Raw genomic sequence first — 18158 nt, forward strand, 5'->3', positions numbered from 1 at the left:
AAGTCAGAATGTTGGCCTGTCTAGCCCAGTACTCAGTTGTTCCCCCCCATCTCGGGCCCGTTACCTGCCCCCTGCTCCTTTTAACTGGACACACCAAGGGTTGCACCTGGGGACTTCTACATGTAAAGGTGTCCTGCGACAGAGCTATGCCCCCCCCAGGGTGTTCCCAGTCAGCCTTAAAGGAACACATGGATGGGCATTGCTCTCTAGCTGTTCTGCGGACCACTAGTGTCAATGAGTTTGTTTGTTTGTTTTGGTCACTGCCTGCAGCTTGACTGAAATGTGGCACCCGTGCCCCATTTAGTTCAGTGCAAGATCAAGCAATGTCAGGTGCTGAGCAGCCCGGAGGGTGTGAGGATGCATAAGCAGTAAACCAGGACACAGGAAAAAAAAACAGCGTCTCAAAATAAATTACAAGTTTATTAAAGTGGAATAGAATTCTGTGGATTAGCTTGACTAAATACAATGGGATTTTTTATTTAAATCTTATTTAAGATATATTTCTTCCACCTCTTAAAAAGGTGAAGTACACCAAAAATCATTTGCACATTCACAATGGGATGGGCTCATCTATGTAACAAATATGGTGGACCAGATAACAAGCACAGCAAGGCTTCATTCTTTTTTCTTCTTTGGCAGGGGAAGAGAAGGAAGGCAGTCAGCTTTAGAGCAGCTGCATGGGGAGAGGGAATAGGCTAAGCCTTGGAAGCTCCTCCACCCTGCAGCTCCTGTACCAAACGGAGGAGTAAACGCAGCAGCAACTCAGCATCTAGGCATGAGGTTTGGTGGTTGGAAGATCTGGCCTTCGCTTCCTATCAGTTTGCAGCAAGTTGCCAACTAGGCTCCTGGTTGTTGTTTCTGTTGCTCGGAGGAAGAGGATGGGAAACTCCTGTTTCCCCTCCTTTAAGACATTGGAGAAAGAACTGGCAATCTTCATAGGCAGCATTTCACAGTAAGACATGTTCCTATTCACAACACTGTACCCATAACCCACCTGCCTACACATAGCCATGGAAGATTAAACACGGAATGTCTGCAGACCTGTGGCACTGCAGAGCAAGAAAAATGACAATACAGGTTTTTCTTTTTCTTTTCTGGAAGTGCTTTGAAAGAAGAGAGAATGGAGAGGATTTGGCTTTTGTGGGGAGCTGTGAATATTCTGCATGTGAGGGGAGTGAGGATTCAGGATTCTGCACCAACAAAAGCCACATTCTGCAGGTGCAGCTCATTTGTTCTGCTGTTAGTCTCTGGGTGGGGGCCCAGGAGTTGGAGAGCGTGTTCCAGCACAGTAGGTTGCTCAGTGCCAAAAAGACTCCACCTTGTGCCTGGCTAGCTGCATGTTACCAAGGGATACATCATCGCCTGTCTACCAGCTTCTGCCTCCTTCCTAGGGAAAGCACTCGCCTCCAGCTCCTACACCCACTCATCCCCCCTTTACCCTTGGGGGGCGTAGAAGGCTCCAGTGTGCAAAGTTTAAGCGTTGGCCTTCCCAAGATGGGGCAACTGTTCAGCTTTAGAGTATGGCTTTTAAATTCCAGGGTGCACTTGGGTGAGGAGAGTGGGGAACAGGAACACCACAGTCTTCTAAATGACACACACAAACACGCACACATATATCTTTCTCGGACGAATGTTCCAGTACTGCCCAGGGCAGGCAGGGTCATGTGGCTTGTGACCGCTTTTCTGCTGCCACTCAGGAGACACTGCCCTACAGTAACCGGGAAGACAGGCTTCGTGTAAAACAACTGGCATCCAGTGCCTTCCTCTGAAAATCCATGGTTACAGCAGCAAAATTTGGAATTATTAATCCTTAGCAATTATATTGCACTTTTTAGCTCTGAGAGCCTAACCACCATCCTGCAAGGTAGGGCTGCTGCAATCCATGCACTTTTGCAGGGGAGCTTGAGGCTGAGACTATACATAGCAGTGGTGAGACTTGAACTGGATCACCACCCGCAGGGTCTTGTCCACTGCGCTGCTCCAGCTATTAAGTCAGCACCCAAACCTCAGTCTCTGAAAACTTGCTTTTTTAATTGGAAAGTCTTATGACAAGTTGTTGTTGTTCAGCTCTTGTTCTGGGCAAAGAGAGTCCACCACCAACACCATATGTGCCAGATTTGATACAGCTCGCAAAATGCACTCTGAAATTCTGTCGCAATTCTAAAAAATAAAAGACAAGTAGGATCTACCAAGAACATAATTCATTGCAGGAAATTCTCGTGCCAGTCCAAGCTCTGCTCTCTTGTTCATTCTGATGTGGAAGCCACAGGGCATCTTCCCACTAATTTGTTGCCCTTGATATTTAAATAATTTGTTCCAGCTCAAAAACAGTGACTAAGCGGTTACAAGACAGTCCTGACAGAACGTACTACTGAGAAAAGCAGGAAGCAACAGAGGCTGGGAATTCCATGGCAGGCAATGAAAATTGCTGGGTGACTGGTCAGCCCCCAAACTAGAGAGGATGGTCTCCAGCACCCTCTCCGCCCCTCCAATCTGGGATTCCTCTTCTGGAGTTTGGGAGGAGGAGATGGAAGAAATAATGGCTAACAAACTATAAGGGAGAGGTGGTGCTGTGCAAGCATAAGCAAAAAGAAAAAAAGAGAACTACAGACAAGACATTTCTGAAACATATACCCTGAATTCCACATGAAGCCATAGGAAGGGCAAATGAAAGGGTAGCACATGCAACAGACTCAGGAAAAGGAGAAATGCCCCCGCTCCTTAGTTGACCCAAACTCAGGTTATTGCACAAGGCCCTTCACCACCCTGAGCTAACCCTGGAGGTGGCCAGCAAGACGAAGAACAGGAAGCAGGAGCATCAGAGCCAGAATACTGCCAAAGAGCCCCCTACTGCCTCAAACTAAGCTTTCCCCTTAGCAAGAGCTTTCAAGACCTCAAAACCCCATTAGGTTATTTAATACATTTGCACTTAATACATTAGGTTGACTCCTTGACCTGTATTTTAAAAGCCACCACAGCATTTTCTTATCAAGCCTACTGTTTCAGGAGAATCAATACAAATCAATACACCCTCTCTGCTAACCCATTTCCTAACAGTCACAATCATTACCATTCCCTTTGACTTCACCATAGAAACTGGACCCTGGAAGCAACTGTTTTCTAGCTGTGTACACCAAACAAGAACCCTCTTTTCCAGCAAAGGCCCGGCTGAGCCAGCACACAGCGAAGGAAAGAACAGCAAGCCTGCTTATTTCAGGCATGGGTTCCAATCCACGGGAGGAAATGGCAACGACCTCACACATTTATTCAGGACTCCTGGAGCTTCAGGAAGCAGCTTTCAGTTGGAATACCTGAGCTGAAACATTAACTATACATATATAAACTTCTGCACAGATAACCCCTTTTTTTTTTTTAGAATGTAAAATTTCTTTTTCACATTGTCTTCCTGCATTTATGCAGATAAGTTAAGAAATACATAGAGTGACACACCTAGAAGTGTACACAACCCTCCACCCAAACCAGCAGCCTCTGCGCTTAAACTGCCCCACAGTTCACAACGGTACGAGCATCACAAGATTATTCAGAGTGCCATGAAGATGTTGCCACTGGTAACACTGCTAAAAAGGGTCAGCTTTTTTGTGTGTGGCCAGCGGTAGAGCCCTCTGGCTTGGAATGTAAGTGGAAAATCAGCAAACTGCACCAGCAACAAGGATTCCAAATCTGGGATGAGGGTGCATATCTCTTTCTGTTCCCTCTACCATACAGACATGGCACAGGCTCATACAGTGGAACGATGCTGTAAAGGGAGAGCAGCTTGGCATTCCCAAATGAGTCTCCTCTCACCAGGACGTTCATTCAGACACCAATACGAAATCTAAGGCTTGGTGGATCTCACCAGGTCAAATAAATGTGATCCCTGTTTCTCCTCTCAAATGTCTCGTGCTCCAGGCAGGATTCAGCATTGCACTTCATTGCTTGCCCAACCAAGTCTTTGTGGACGGAGAGATAAGACGCAAGGGTAGTGTGGTGGGGGGAGGGGGTGTATGTCTGGAGCTTCCCTTCCGTAAACCTTTCTGACGTGCTGCCAGCAAAAAAATGAACCCACAAAACTCTGCACACCTCCCTTCAGACCCCAACAAGGTGGGACACGATCAAGACCGGGAATGGTTGGTGCCTCATCTTTCATTTTATGCTGATGGCCAAATTGGAAGAGGGTGAGCTTCTGTGTTGAAGACATACTTATCGAGGTTTATCAAGTCCACATCGTCAGAGAAGAGCAAGAAAAGATACTTGAGTGTTTCCCCGAGGAAAAAGCTTTCCATCTTGTCTCTTGGCTCCGGGTTGCTGGTGCTCTGGACGTTGTTGATGGACGTGTAGCCACCAGTGGGGACCTGGGCAGAAGGATCCCAAGAAAACAAACCTGAGCATGGGACTGCTCCCTGCCTAGAGCCATTTGCTTATTGCTTGGCAAGTGTAATGCCACACACATCTGCACCAGCCATTCCCCACCCCCTCCACGTTAGGTTTCCAAATCCCATGTTTTCTACGTCATGAGGAAGGGTTGTGCACAGGAGGACAGCCTCCAAGAATGTCGTCTTTCCTGCATTGCCTGGTGTCATGCATATGACTGCCTTGAATGTTCTAAGCCAGCCTTCTTCAACCTGGTCTCCTCCAGGTGTTCCAAACTACAACTCATTGTGCTGGAGGCTGATGGGAGTTGCAGCCCAAAACATCTGAAGCACACAAGGTTGGCAGAGGCTGGCCTGGACAGCCAACACAAGCTGGAAAAGTGAGATGATAATCTTTAAAAACAAGCACCTTAAGAGCATCCCTATACCAAAGAACACACCAAGGCCAGCCACTTGCTTCCAACAGGGGTCAGCCAGTTGCCTCTAGGTAAAGTCCTCAAGCAGGGCATAAAGACAACGGGTTTCCCCTGCTGTTGCTCCTCAGCAAGTGGTCTTCAGAGCTATGCTGCTTCTGAACATGGAGGCTTCATTTAGCCACTAGGACTAATAGCCACTGGATTTCTCATGCACACACACCCTCTAAAGTTAATTAAGCTCAAGGCCTTCACATTTTGTGGCAGCAAGTTCCACAAATCAGCTGTGCATCATGTGAAGATATGGACCAAGGCTGCCCAAGAGCTTCCAAAGCGCACCCCAGAGATCCGCTTTACCCGTGTGTATTTATTGAAGCTCTGCAGTATCTCCCAGCCCCAATCCTGGTACTTCTTATCACCAGTGAATCGATACAGGTAGAAAAGGCTCTCCACTGTCTCAGGGCGCAGAAGATTGTGCCTGTCCGCTGCCTGGGGTAGGGGAAACAAATAAAGAATTATAGAAGAAGAAAGAGGCCCTTTGTAGCCCCATATCCCTCAGCCCTGAGGGTTGTGTGTATGTGTACTGGCCTCTCCTTCCTCCATTCTACCATAATCCTTACTTTTCTTGATCCAAAATGTTTGCAATATACCCACTGAGCACGTCCGTTTTTAAAATGTATATATGCATGCCAGAGTATACATCCCTAATAGGTGCTTGTAGCACACAGAAGCTAGTAGCTTGCTTATTTATTTTCTTAAGTTATTCATTTTATTGCATTTGTTGTCTCATAACATTGTTCTGTTAGCTGGTCTTTTAATAAATAAGAAAACAACATGAATGCAAAGAAGACAGGAAACCACAAATGCAAAACTCAGTTGCACCCGACATGGAGCCAAGAATCACAAGGCCCGGGTGACACCAGCTAGCCGTTTAATAGGCCCCAGTTGAATAGAAAGTTTCTCATGGTGTTAAAACACCACAAAGATGATGCCAGGCAAGCTGCACAGGGAAGACTCTTCCAAAGGTCCTCTCACTGGCACTTACAATGAAGTTGCACAGTTGCTAAGAGACCCAAAGATACAAACTGGGACTCTCATGTCACTGGCAGAGGAAGAGGAGTGCGTGGAGAGCGCACCGCCCCTGGCAGCGTGATCCCGGTGGGGTGCCATCACGGCTGCCCCCCCCCTTACAGGCAGTGTGCCACGCCCCCAGGACGCACACCAGCCTCGCCCCCGCCTGCTCTCCCCCCCCCCCCCCAGTGCTGGAGCATGACACTCCGCCACTGTCTCATGTCCAGGCATCCCTCGGGTTACAGGCGCTTTAGGTTGTGCGTTTTCGGGTTGCGCACGGCGCTGAACCTGGAAGTACCAGAACAGGTTACTTCGGGGTTTCGGCGCATGCGCAGAAGCACCGAATCGCAACCTGTGCATGCGCAGACGCGGCACTGCTGTTGCGAACACTGCAGGTTGCGAACGCGCCTCCCACACAGATCACGTTTGCAACCCGAGCGTCTTCTCTCTAGATGGTCTTTAATAACCTCTCAGTTTTAGACCACCCCCCCCCAAAAAAAACACCAATATCGGAGTAATACAGTTTTAAGAAGGACAGATGGAACACCCCGCACCTGCTGAGTTGCTCACCTTTATCTCCACATCCTTCCGGTCCTTTTGTGCATGCATGTTGAAGTGGACAATCTCTGGGCTCAGGCCCGTCTCCACTTGCGCATACATCTGGTAGCAGGTTTCTGCCAGCTCCACTGCCAAGGCCATGTGGTCCGCGGGGAGCCCATTGTGGGCACCAAGAGCCAGGGCTCCGGGCAAGAAGCAGACCAGGTGATCCTGCTCAGGAAACACAGGGCAAGAGTTAAGGAAGAACCAAATCTCTCTATGAGTTTTCAAAGTCTATGCTGGGGCGGGGAGACTTCTCTGGCAATCTATCTGCAAGGCGCCCTGATACAGAACCAGAGGATGTTGAAAAGGGTTCTTGGGCACGTGCTCCATTTGGATGGGGTAATGGACAGGTCGACCGGGTCCCTGCATTTCAAGGTGGGTTTGGTTTTTTTACTATGTATACTGCTTTCCTGACAGTGCACTTGGGGGTAGAAATTAAAAATAAAGGCTTATGATCTTAATAGAGACAACCCAGAATGAAACGAGGATAGGGAGGGAAGAGGAAGAATGCTGCCAGACATGAGCTGAAGATTGTACCCTAGGACACAGCCGGCAGTTCCCTGTGGCTGTGCAATGGACGACTGAGGGCCGTTTTCATGGGAGCTACTCCTTGAATCAACCGGTGAAAAGTTTGTGAGGTGCCCCAGAGCCCAGAAAAAGACAGATCTACAACACTAAGAGGGCACCCACCAAAATGTGATAGTGCATTGACAAATTCAGCTTGTTTTATCCAGTGGAATTAAGATTTTGTTTGGGGAATAGAAAGGAAAAATCTGGCTAGCAGTCCACATACACTCAGAACTGTATCCCATTGTATTCAGTGGAGATCACAGTCAAGAAAGGATGTACAGGATTGCTGCCTAACTTTCATGAAAAAGGAGGAGAGGTGCAAGCCTTTTACAAAGTCAAAGACCAGGACACCCTTACAGATAAAAACGGGTGAAGCCTGGTGGTTCAGGGAGGAGCAAAATGGAAAAAGGAATCGGACCTCTTTACAGAACAGAGCGGTCAAGAGAAAACAATGTTAACAAATAGCTCTCCCAGCCGTGGAAAGCAAGCCCACCATTTTAGCGCTGAAGCGGCCATGAGCAAGTTCACCAACAAAAGTCAGTCTCCTTGGTTGCGATTTCCGGAGAAGGTGCATCTTCACCCCCTCGACACCCTTCACGTAATCTTCCAAAAGCCTGACAATTATAAACACACACACACACATCAGGAGGGCTTGGTTTTTTAAGCACTGTGACTGCTGCCAGCAGAGGCAGACAAGATACTTCCAGCCTGTGTGACATTCACATTTACCTTGTGTGTGTCAATCTGTGAATGAACTGTCACAGGTCATAGAACAAAATGGCTTTTTCAGAACAGGGGAAAAAATTAGTTTAAGACAGCCTTATGCAAACTGGCACCCTTCCAGATGCTTTGGACTACAACTCCCATCAGCCCCAGCTGCACTACTACCAGCTCTAGCATCATGCAATCATGCTGGCTGGGGATGATGGGAGCTGTAGTCCAAAGCATCCGAAGGGCACTAGGCTAGGGAAGTCTGGTTTAGGAGGATTATGAAATGCCTGGGGCAGTGGACAGATTTCCAACATGCTGTTGCATTTCCTTCCAGGTCACTCAATAGTCTGCCTCCATACGGAAGGCACAGATCTTCAACAGGCCCCTTGATGCCCACCTATTCCCCACTTCCAGCAAGGTTCAATGTAATCTAGAGTTTAAAAAAAATAAAGGAGGCGATGGGGGAAAGTAAAAAGGACTTACTCATTTTCTTTCTTCCCTCCCTGGATCCATTGCTTGAGCAGGTACTCATAGTAGCTGTCTGCTCGGGCTCCAAGAGTATAGACCCCCAAGTGGGTAAACTGCCCACTGTTGGTGTTGATGAACATAGGCACCAAGCCGTCGTTCTTGCCAGCAAGGGTGTGGACATGTTTCATCACCCCGTCCACTGCTTTCTACATGTACAAACAAGGGAGACTCATTTGTACGCTTACACAACCCCCACCCACCCCAGGGAAAAGTACAAAAACAGATGGACTGAATTTCAAATTTTGATTTCTCAGAGACAAGCGAAAATGCAAGAACAGCCTTGCTGGACCAGGCCAAGCAGCCCAGCACCTTGCTTCCAATAGTGGCCAGCCAAGTGCCTCTCTCTCAGTGGCCGCAAGACTTCCTAGGCAACAGTTGCCTCCGGTTGCCCGTTCTCAGAATCCAATAGTTAGAGGTATACCAGATCTAAACAAGAAGGTCTGCATTTGCTAGCTGGGCTAATAGGCATGGACAAGCCTGTTCTCCATGCTCATTTATTTTCCTGGCATAAACAGTAACTATTACCCTGTCAAAAGAGAAACTACTTTACACTGCATTTTAACAGATCCTTAAATCCTGCTGCATTGGTTACTGGAAATACTGGGGGTGGTTTGGAATCGTTGGGATCATATCAGACAATTGTCTCTCCGACCCCTCCCTCCCACCTGTTCCATTCTGGGTGTCTTGGCTTAAGTGCCCGGGTCTATATAGCACAGGAATGATACATGTCCCAGAAGCTATTTATTCCCACTTCTGGCCTGCAAAAGTCAGGATGGCATGGATTGACATTCCCGTTTTCTGGCAAGAGATGGAGGGGGTGGGACTAGATGGCCAACGGTCCCCCTCTGCATGCCATCAGAAAAGGAAGGAGAGAAGAGCTCACCAACAGCTATACCTGAAATTTCTCTTCCCCAGTAAGGCGCGAAAGCTCCCTGAACTCCAGCTGGATGCTGGTCACCTCTGCTACGGTGCTATCCGATGTCCAGCGAGGAGGATGCGCTGTGCCCCGACCAATGTTGACATCCGAAAATGGAATCTTAGATGGGGTGTTGAAGGCGGGCATGAGCCTGCTCCCAATATCTTTCTGAACAGTCGAGAATATGTGATATTGGCAGGGTGGGGTGGGGGAAGAGACAGGAGGAGGAGAGAAAACAGCCAATATCATTTTATTATTCACTGTGAGCAAAAACCACTTTGATGAATCACAGAACTGTAGGGTTGGAAGGGTCCCAAAGGGTCATCTAGCCCAACCCCATGCAATGCAGGAATAAGCTAAATCAGTCTTGCATGGCATTGCCATGTTGATATTGGACTTGGGATTGCCACCTGGATCCGAGTGCTTCATTGAGTTTGTTTGCCTTGTGCAGGTTCAAACTTGCTATTCTACAAGCCACCTGAGTTGGTTTGCTGTATGTACCAAAGGGGAATATTTCCAGCCATGCATTCAGTTAATAGGGCTGTCATCAGCCAGGCCCACTGGACCTCACTGTCACACCTCACAAGGAAGGCACCTAATGCAGTACAGAACTAGAGAGAGATAGTAGTCATGGGAGACTTCAACTTCCCTGATATCTGTTGTAACTCAAATTCCACCACAAATGAAAGGTTCAACAAATTCCTCCATTGCCTCACTGACAATTTCATTTCCCAGAAGGTGGAAGAAGCAACACGGGGATCATCTATATTGGACCCGGTCCTCACTGATAGGGAAAAACTGATTGGCGAAGTGGAAGTACTGGGAAACTTGGGAGAAAGTGATCATGTCCTCTTGGGTTTCATGATACAGAGGCAAGGGAAAGTTGAGTGTAGTTGGACATGCACTCTGGACTTTAAGAAGGCCAGTTTTGAAAAGCTGAAGGAACTACTGGGTGAGATCCCGTGGTCAGAACTACTCAAAGAGAAGGGAGACCAACATGGATAGGAGTTTCTAAACGGAGAAATATTGAAGGCCCAAATGCAGACAATACCAACAAGAAAGAAAAGTGGGAGGCATCTAAGGAAAGCAGTCTGGTTGTACAAGGAGCTTACAGATGAGCTGAGAGTTAAGAAATGGAAGAATTGGGCAATCACAAAGGAGGGGTAAACAAGAGTAGCCAACAGTTGCAGGGTGAAGGTCAGGCTGGCTAAAGCTCAGAATGAGCTCAGGCTTGTGAGAGAGATGATGATGATGATGATGATTAATGTTTATTCTGCTATGTCTGAAGCCAGAGGAAAACAACCAAATTGTAGGTCCTCTACGTAGGGAAGGCGGAGAAATGCTACTGGGTGACAAAGAGAAGGTGGAACTACTCAGTACCTACTTTGCCTGTCTTCACCCAAAAGGAAAGTGATGCCCAACCTGGTGATAACAGAATAAATGATGCAAATAGAGAGCTGCAGCCCAAGATAGGAAGAGAGGTAGTAAGGGCACACCTAGGTACTTTAATTGATTTCAAATCTCCAGGGCCTGATGAGTTGCACCCAAGGGAACTAAAGGAGATTGCGGGTGTAAATTCAGAGCCTTGGTTTATGATCTTTGAGAAATCTTGGAGAACAGGTGAAGTCCATACAGAGTGGAGGAAGGCAAATGTCTCCATCTTCAAAAATGGGGGGAAATAAGACCTAGGTAACTACAGACCAAGAAGATCAAACCTATCCATTCTGAAGGAAATCAGCCCTGAGTGCTCACTGGAAGGACAGATCCTGAAGCTGAGACTCCAATACTTTGGCCACCTCATGAGAAGAGAAGACTCCCTGGAAAGGACCCTGATGTTGGGAAAGATGGAGGGCACAAGGAGAAGGGGACAACAGAGGACGAGATGGTTGGACAGTGTTCTCGAAGCCACAAACATGAGTCTGACCAAACTGCGGGAGGCAGTGGAAGACAGGAGTGCCTGGTGTGCTCTGGTCCATGGGGTCACGAAGAGTCGGGCACGACTAAACAACAACAAAACTACCGACCGGTGAGCTTGACAATGATACCAGGAAAGGTCCTATAACAGATAATTCAACAGTTGGTCTGTGAGCATGTAGAAAAGGATGCTGTGATTACTAAGATTTTGCATGGGTTTCTCAAAACAAGTCATGCTAGATGAATCACATTTATTTGATGAGAGTCACAAGCTTGATGGATCAGAGGAACGCTGTGGACATAGTGTATCTTGATTTCAGTAAGAGTGTTGACAAAGTTCCCCATGATATTCTTGCGAGCATGCTGATAAAATGTGGGTTGAATGAGGTAACTATGAGGTGAATTTGTATCTGGTTGACTGACTGAATCCAAAGAGTTCTCATTAGTGCTTCCTTGTCAGAAGGAAGAACAGGGACAGGAAGGGTGCTGCAGGGTTCTGTCCTAGGCTCATTGTTGTTCAGTGTCTTTATTAACAATGACTAGGACTAAGGAATTGAGGGGATGCTAATCAAATCTGCAGATGACACCAAGCTGGGAGGGGTAGCTAATTCTGCAGAATACAGAATTGTGATTCAAATGACCTTATAACAGATTGGAGAACTGGGACCAAACTAACAAAGTGAATTTCCATAAAAACAAATGAAAGATTCTGCACTTAGGCAGGAAGAACAAGCTGCACTAATATAAGACGGGACACCTGACTTGCTAGCAATACACATGAAAATGACCTAGGGATCATAAATTTAATGTGAGTCAACAGCATGATGCAGCAGCAAAAGAAGCCATCACGATTTTAGGCTGCATCAACAGAAGTCTAGTTTCCAGATCCAGGGAAGTAAAAGTACCACTCTATTCTGCCTTAGTCAGACCACACCTCGAATACTGTGTCCAGTTCTGGGCACCAAATTTAAGGAGGATGCCGACAAGCTGGAACATGTGCAGAGGAGGGCAGCCAAGATGATCAAGGGTCTGGAAACCAAACCTTATGAAGAACAGTTGAAGGAGTTGGGTAGGTTTAGCCTGGAAAATAGGAGACTGAGAGGAGGTATGACAATCATCTTCAAATATATTAAGAGCCGTCACATGGAAGAGGGAACAAGCTTGTTTTTTCCTGATCTGGAGAGTAGGACTCGAACCAATGGCTTTCAAGGAGGTCGGATGGCCATCTTTCATGGATGCTTTAGATGAGATTCCTGCATTGCAGGGGGTTGGCTAGATGACCCTAGGGGTCTCTTCCAACTCTACAATTCTATAATGCGGTCAGTGGCTATGGGCTCGCTGCCTTTCATGGAAAGCTATCTACCATCTCCTGTCTTGCCCTGGAGAATCCCCCACAATCCCTGTCGTGCCATTTCAGAACTACTGAGCTAGCCAGCCTTAGAGGTCGGGCCCTCCATCACGAAGCCTGTTTTCTGAAGGGGGCAGGGGCATTCTGGGGCTGCCAAAGCCAGCACTGACTTGCTGGGGTCCAAAGAGCTACTTCAGAAGGGCCTAAGGGCTCATGCCTGACATTTTAGAACAGACCCACACCCCCGCTATATTACGCAATGTTACCAAGGGCTTTTGACATTTCCCTCAGTTTCAAACACAGCTTGCCTTTAAACATAGAGCGGGGCAGGGGGAGTAGGGGGAGAGGGTAGCCATTCAAGAAGCAAAATCAAAAAAGCTAAGTGGTTTGCTGCATCCAAGCTCAGCAACCAAACAGAATGCCACTAATGCTCATCATTTGCTTGACAGCTAGATCTGCCATGGGTTGACTGCTCTGAAGTGTCACTGAGAACAGGCAAAGCAGTATTTCCCAGACTCAGGTATTGGACTGCAGCTCCCATCGTGCCTGACCACTGGCCGTTTCAGTCCACAACATCTGGGAGGGCACCAGGTTGGGGGAGGCTGCCCTTGAGGGTCTCCCTCATGACATCCGCAGCACACAAAAGGGTTTCCCCAATCCTTGGATTTGCAGAGCCCTTTATCAGCAAGTGTCCTCCTGGCTCTCACTGGATTGAGAACTCGAACTCAGAGCGCAGTCTCTGCCAACATCTTCAATGCTCAAATCAGTGTGGTACAAAACAGGGTTCAAAGAAACAACAGGTGCTGTGTCTGGCTAAGCAAATGAAGACAAGCACAAACACAACCTGGGTCCCGTTATGTGGGATTTTCATTGTGAAGTTTTCCCCCCATTAACATACACCAAATACATTAAACATTGACTTCCCTTCCCCGCTTTCCATGGCTCCTTTTAACTTTCCCTTGCTGTTTCATATTCTATTTACTCTGTATCCTATTTTATCCATTTCATCTCAACGCAATTTATATTGCTGAAATTTACTCTAATCCTGCTAATGTTTGAATTTGTTTACAATGATTCTTCATATATTCAATAAACGTTTTCCAGTCTTCCTTGAATACCCTTTCTTCCTGATGAGTGCCTAACCTCTCCTAAGAGGATGAGCTGGAGTGGACTCTGGTGGTGCAGCAGAGGTGTCAGGATCAGAGGTGAGACTGGCACTGGAGCTGGGGGTTGTGGATGCAGCACTCCCAGGTGACGCGGGAAGGGGACAGAGCAGAGTGCTGGGAGGCTGCACCACCGGGACCCTCCCCAAGATTGGATTCCAGCCTCTCAAGGCCCAGGCACAGCCTGTCTCCCCAGGGTCACCAGCAGGCAGCTCCTCCAACACCCCAACCCTCTCCTGGTCTGACCGCTCTCTCTGCAATTTCTCTAAGGGACTCATGACAAGGTGGCAGAGGTGGGTATGGAAAACATCCAATTAGCCACTGTAAACAGACACTGGTTTTAAACTGGCTTCCCTCAGTTTTCAGTTCCACAGGGCTGCTACTTTCTCAAGAGTGCCAGAAACGTTCAGACATTATTGTGGGAATTTGGCGGCGGCAGCGGTGGGGTGGGGGACGTTGGTTGTTGTTGGACTGCAAGATCGCAGGGCTACTTACAGCTTTTTCTAGGAAGAGGTTGTCCCCCGTGAGGTGGTAAGTGCTCAGCAGGCTCCCAAGGATCCGAATGGCGCTCTCAAATAGGTTGACGTCCACATTCTTGTTGAAGTTGAGGTCAGTGGCAACCCACTTCCTTGCTTCTTTGAACTCTGCATTGGGGAAGGGAGTCAAGAGATTGTCAACGGAAACCCTGCACCAAGGTTTTCTGGGCTGCTGGGGAAGGGAAGACTGGGGAAATCCCCCTCCCTCATTCTTAAGGCCACATCTGGGAGTGGCTCCTGCCCACCTGGATGCCAGGTAAAAGAGCAGCCTCCCAAGCTGCTGAACACAGGTTTGCTTTGTTGGCCTAGGAGCAGGAGAAGCTGCCTTTATGCCCATTTAGGAAATGGGTCCATCTAGTCCAGTGCTACCTACTCTAACTGGCAACAGCTGTCCAGCTTTTCATGCAGAAAAGTGTATTTGCCATCACTTGTCACCTGGACCCTTTTAACTGGAGATAATGCCAGTGCTCTGCAGCAGCTATGGCTCCTGCCCAATACAGCTCTCTACCATTCATGCATGTGGAAGTGTGTGGGGGCAGGGGGCAGGTGAAGCTCTCCACAGCAGACACCGTCAACCTGAGGTTGGGGGCCCAAAATAAACCCCTTCCCCCGAACTCACACACAAAAAACAAAAAAGAAAATCTTCTGCAGCTATAGCAAAGTGTGCTAATATTCAAGGTAATGTGCCAGCCCTGGCAGAAAGCTTCTTTCACCTCAGATAACACTGGCGGAGCAAGAGAAAACAATGGAAAGAAGGGCATTGCCTGGCTCCGCATGTGCCCATTTGACCACTCTGATCTGCAGATCTGCCCCTGTTGCAGGTGCCACGTAATACCTGTTCTGCAGCTGCAATAAATCATTCTTCTGGCACAGCAATACCTGCTCTGTGGAACTCCCTGTCTATTGGCATCGGGCAAGTGCCTTCACTGTATTTTTTCTGCTTAAAACATTTTTGTTTGAGCAAGCCTATGAAGACACATAAAAGCAGGCATGTTTTAAATCTCTTCTTTTTGTTTACTGACTTTGCTTTTATACCGTATATTTCGCCCTATAAGACGCACCAGACCATAAGACGCACCTAGTTTTTGGAGGGGGAAAACAAGAAAAAATAATATTCTGAATCTCAGAAGCCAGAACAGCAAGTGGGATCTCTGCGCAGTGAAAGCAGCAATCCCTCTTGCTGTTCTGGCTTCTGTGATAGCTGCGCAGCCTGCATTCGCTCCATAAGATGCACACACAATTCCCCTTACTTTTTAGGAGGGAAAAAGTGAGTCTTATAGAGCAAAAAATATGGTAAATGCTTTTCATTATTTGCTTTTAATTGTCTTACTGGTGATTTCAACACTTCCCATAAACCACTCAAGAGGTTCTGCTACGATGAAGTGGTGTAGACATTTGGTAAAATAAATCAAGTAAACGAGGCCAGGTGAAAAGGATGACATGGGGGAAATGAGGCAGACCTTCTTTCAAGCCCATGATCCACATGGTGTCCAGGGCATCAATGAGTGTCAGGCCAAGGCCAAACCATTCGCTGAACGACTTAGAGATGGGCTTCAGCTCGTCGTGGCCCCAGGCAAACTCCTTGTAGCCTTTCCAAGCGTGGCGGAATGCTTCTATCACTGCCATCTGGCGCTCATTGAGAGGTACTAAAATCAGAAAGCAAAAGAACTCAGCTGTAGGACACAGGAACTTAGCTGCTGGGACCAGCTCTCTGGATTCTGTTTAGGCAAGGGCCCCCTCTGACATTGCATGATTCGCCTACTCTAGTCAACTACCAAACCATTTCCCCCCCATTTATCAAACTTATTAGTTAATCGTATAGTTAACACTGTTATTATTTATAAAGCAATTTATTTTTTTGCTTTTTCATAAGTGTTTCGTTAGACAATATATTAATATATTATACAATCCCCTTATTTTTTTTCCCCTTCCCTTATTGTTGTGTGTGTATTTATTTATTTTTAGTGTAAGTTGTTTGGAGACCGTCAGGTGACAAGTGACTAATAAGTTTGATATTTTTTTTTTGGGGGGGGAATTAACAATTCAGAATGTGAAACCACGGACTGAAGTTGGCTTACAAACAATGGCTTGTGCAACAATGATTTCCCATTACTTTTTGAACGCAATGTACTGGCATGAACCTGGTTTTTTTCCAACACCCCTCCCCAGACGCTCACATGGCCAGAGATGTGAGGCAAGAGCCATTAGAAAAGTGAAATCAGCATTAGGCAAAATTAGGCATGGTTGCTTTGTTTATCCACAAGACTGATCCTAGTTTGTTCCAACAAACCATGGCTAAAACAAAACCATAAAGGTAAAGGGACCCCTGACCATTAGGTCCAGTCTTGGCCGACTCTGGGGTTGCGGGGCTCATCTCATTTTATTGGCCGAGGGAGCTGGCGTACAGCTTCCGGGTCATGTAGCCAGCATGACTAAGCCGCTTCTGGCGAACGAGAGCAGCGCACGGAGATGCCGTTTACCTTCCTGCTGGAGTGGTACCTATTTATCTACTTGCACTTTGATGTGCTTTCAAACTGCTAGGTGGGCAGGAGCAGGGACCGAGCAACGGGAGCTCACCCCGTCGCGGGGATTCGAACCACCGACCTTCTGATCGGCAAGTCCTAGGCTCTGTGGTTTAACCCACAGCGCCATGAGTGTTAAAAAAGGTTAAAATAAACAACATTTGAATGTTACATGCAGCCATACTGTCTGAAACAAAGGGGAAATGGCAGGAAGAAAGCTTGGGCCCACATCTTCACTAATATGTCAGATAAATTAAAGAATGGAAATTGAAAAGTGTTTGAGAAGGACTGAGCTAGTGAAGGTTGGAATGTGAAGGCTGTGTTCACAACAGAACCGTGAGAGAAGAACAAAGTAGCACATAAGCAGGAACTTGAAGAAGAGTAGTAGTTTGGATTTGATATCCGCTTTCTCACTACCCGAAGGAGTCTCAAAGCTCACATTCTCCTCTCCCTTCCTCCCCCACAACAAACACTCTGTGAGGTGAGTGGGCTGAGAGACTTCAGAGAAGTGTGACTAGCCCAAGGTCACCCAGCAGCTGCAGGTGGAGGAGCGGAGACACGAACCTGGTTCACCAGATTACGATTTATCCACTACACCACACTTGTTACTATGAACTGTTGTAGGAGAAGAGATAAGGAAGTTAGTAGCCTATTGCCATCGCTTGTAGAAGCCGATAGAAGTTAGAAGGTGGAAGTTATTGCCATGTATGGACAGACCTGACCCTTTGTTTGTAACTGTATATACAGTGGTGCCTCGCAAGACGAAAATCCATTCCGCGAGTCTCTTCGTCTTGCGGTTTTCTTCATCTTGCGAAGCAAGCCCATTAGCGGTTTAGCGGATTAGCGCTATTAGCGGTTTAGCGGCTATTAGCGGCTATTAAAGGCTTAAGGGATTAGCGGATTAGCTGCTAAAAGGCTATTAGCGGCTTAGCGGGCTTAGTGGATCAGCTGATAAGCGGCTTAGTGGATCAGCTGTTAAGCGGCTTAGCGATCAGCTGTTAAGCGGCTTAGCGATCAGCTGTTAAGCGGCTTAGCGATCAGCTGTTAAGCGGCTTAGCGGCTTGGGGAAAAGGGGGGGGAGGGGAAAAAACCCCGCAGGAACTCGCAAGACATTTTTGTCTTGCGAAGCAAGCCCATAGCAAATTTGTTTTGCGAAGCACCTCCAAAACGGAAAACCCTTTCGTCTAGCGGGTTTTTCGTCTTGCGAGACATTCGTCTTGCGGGGCACCACTGTACCTGCTTGTGCTTTTTTCATATTTGGTGTGCCGCCCCCCACACTACTTGCTGGATGAGACTGTGATGCATCGGCCCTGCAACACCTAAATAAACATCCTATTTTACTGATGACTGGCATCTGGATTCTATTGGCCATTCCAAGCAGCCCAGGGTATCAGGCTTGAACCTGGATATTTCCGCAACAGTCTCTGTACCCAACAGACACGTCTGTTTCAGACCTGTCTGTTTTGTGTAGCAGTAACCAGCAACTGCCTGCATGG

The 18158-nt window shown here is 47.4% G+C and overlaps 1 protein-coding gene across 3 annotated transcripts in view; it reads right to left on the reverse strand.

Annotated features, from left to right (window-relative positions):
* Positions 1-401: 401 nt before the first annotated feature.
* MAN1B1 (mannosidase alpha class 1B member 1) overlaps positions 402-18158 on the reverse strand; it is a 29339-nt gene continuing 11582 nt past the window's right edge. For 2 of the 3 annotated variants that reach the window (XM_083423060.1, XM_083423061.1), the window contains exons 6-13: positions 15601-15786; positions 14100-14248; positions 9159-9347; positions 8219-8409; positions 7518-7638; positions 6425-6622; positions 5141-5272; positions 402-4352 (exon numbers count right to left, since the gene is read on the reverse strand). In XM_083423060.1, coding sequence (XP_083279186.1) covers positions 4149-4352; positions 5141-5272; positions 6425-6622; positions 7518-7638; positions 8219-8409; positions 9159-9347; positions 14100-14248; positions 15601-15786 — 1370 coding nt within the window. In that variant the 3' untranslated portion in view covers positions 402-4148. The remainder of the gene's footprint in view (positions 4353-5140; positions 5273-6424; positions 6623-7517; positions 7639-8218; positions 8410-9158; positions 9348-14099; positions 14249-15600; positions 15787-18158) is intronic. The other variant, XM_083423062.1, reaches the window with a different exon arrangement.

This window comes from Podarcis tiliguerta, assembly GCF_965153285.1.
Source record: "Podarcis tiliguerta genome assembly, chromosome: Z".
NCBI classification, from domain to species: domain Eukaryota; kingdom Metazoa; phylum Chordata; class Lepidosauria; order Squamata; family Lacertidae; genus Podarcis; species Podarcis tiliguerta.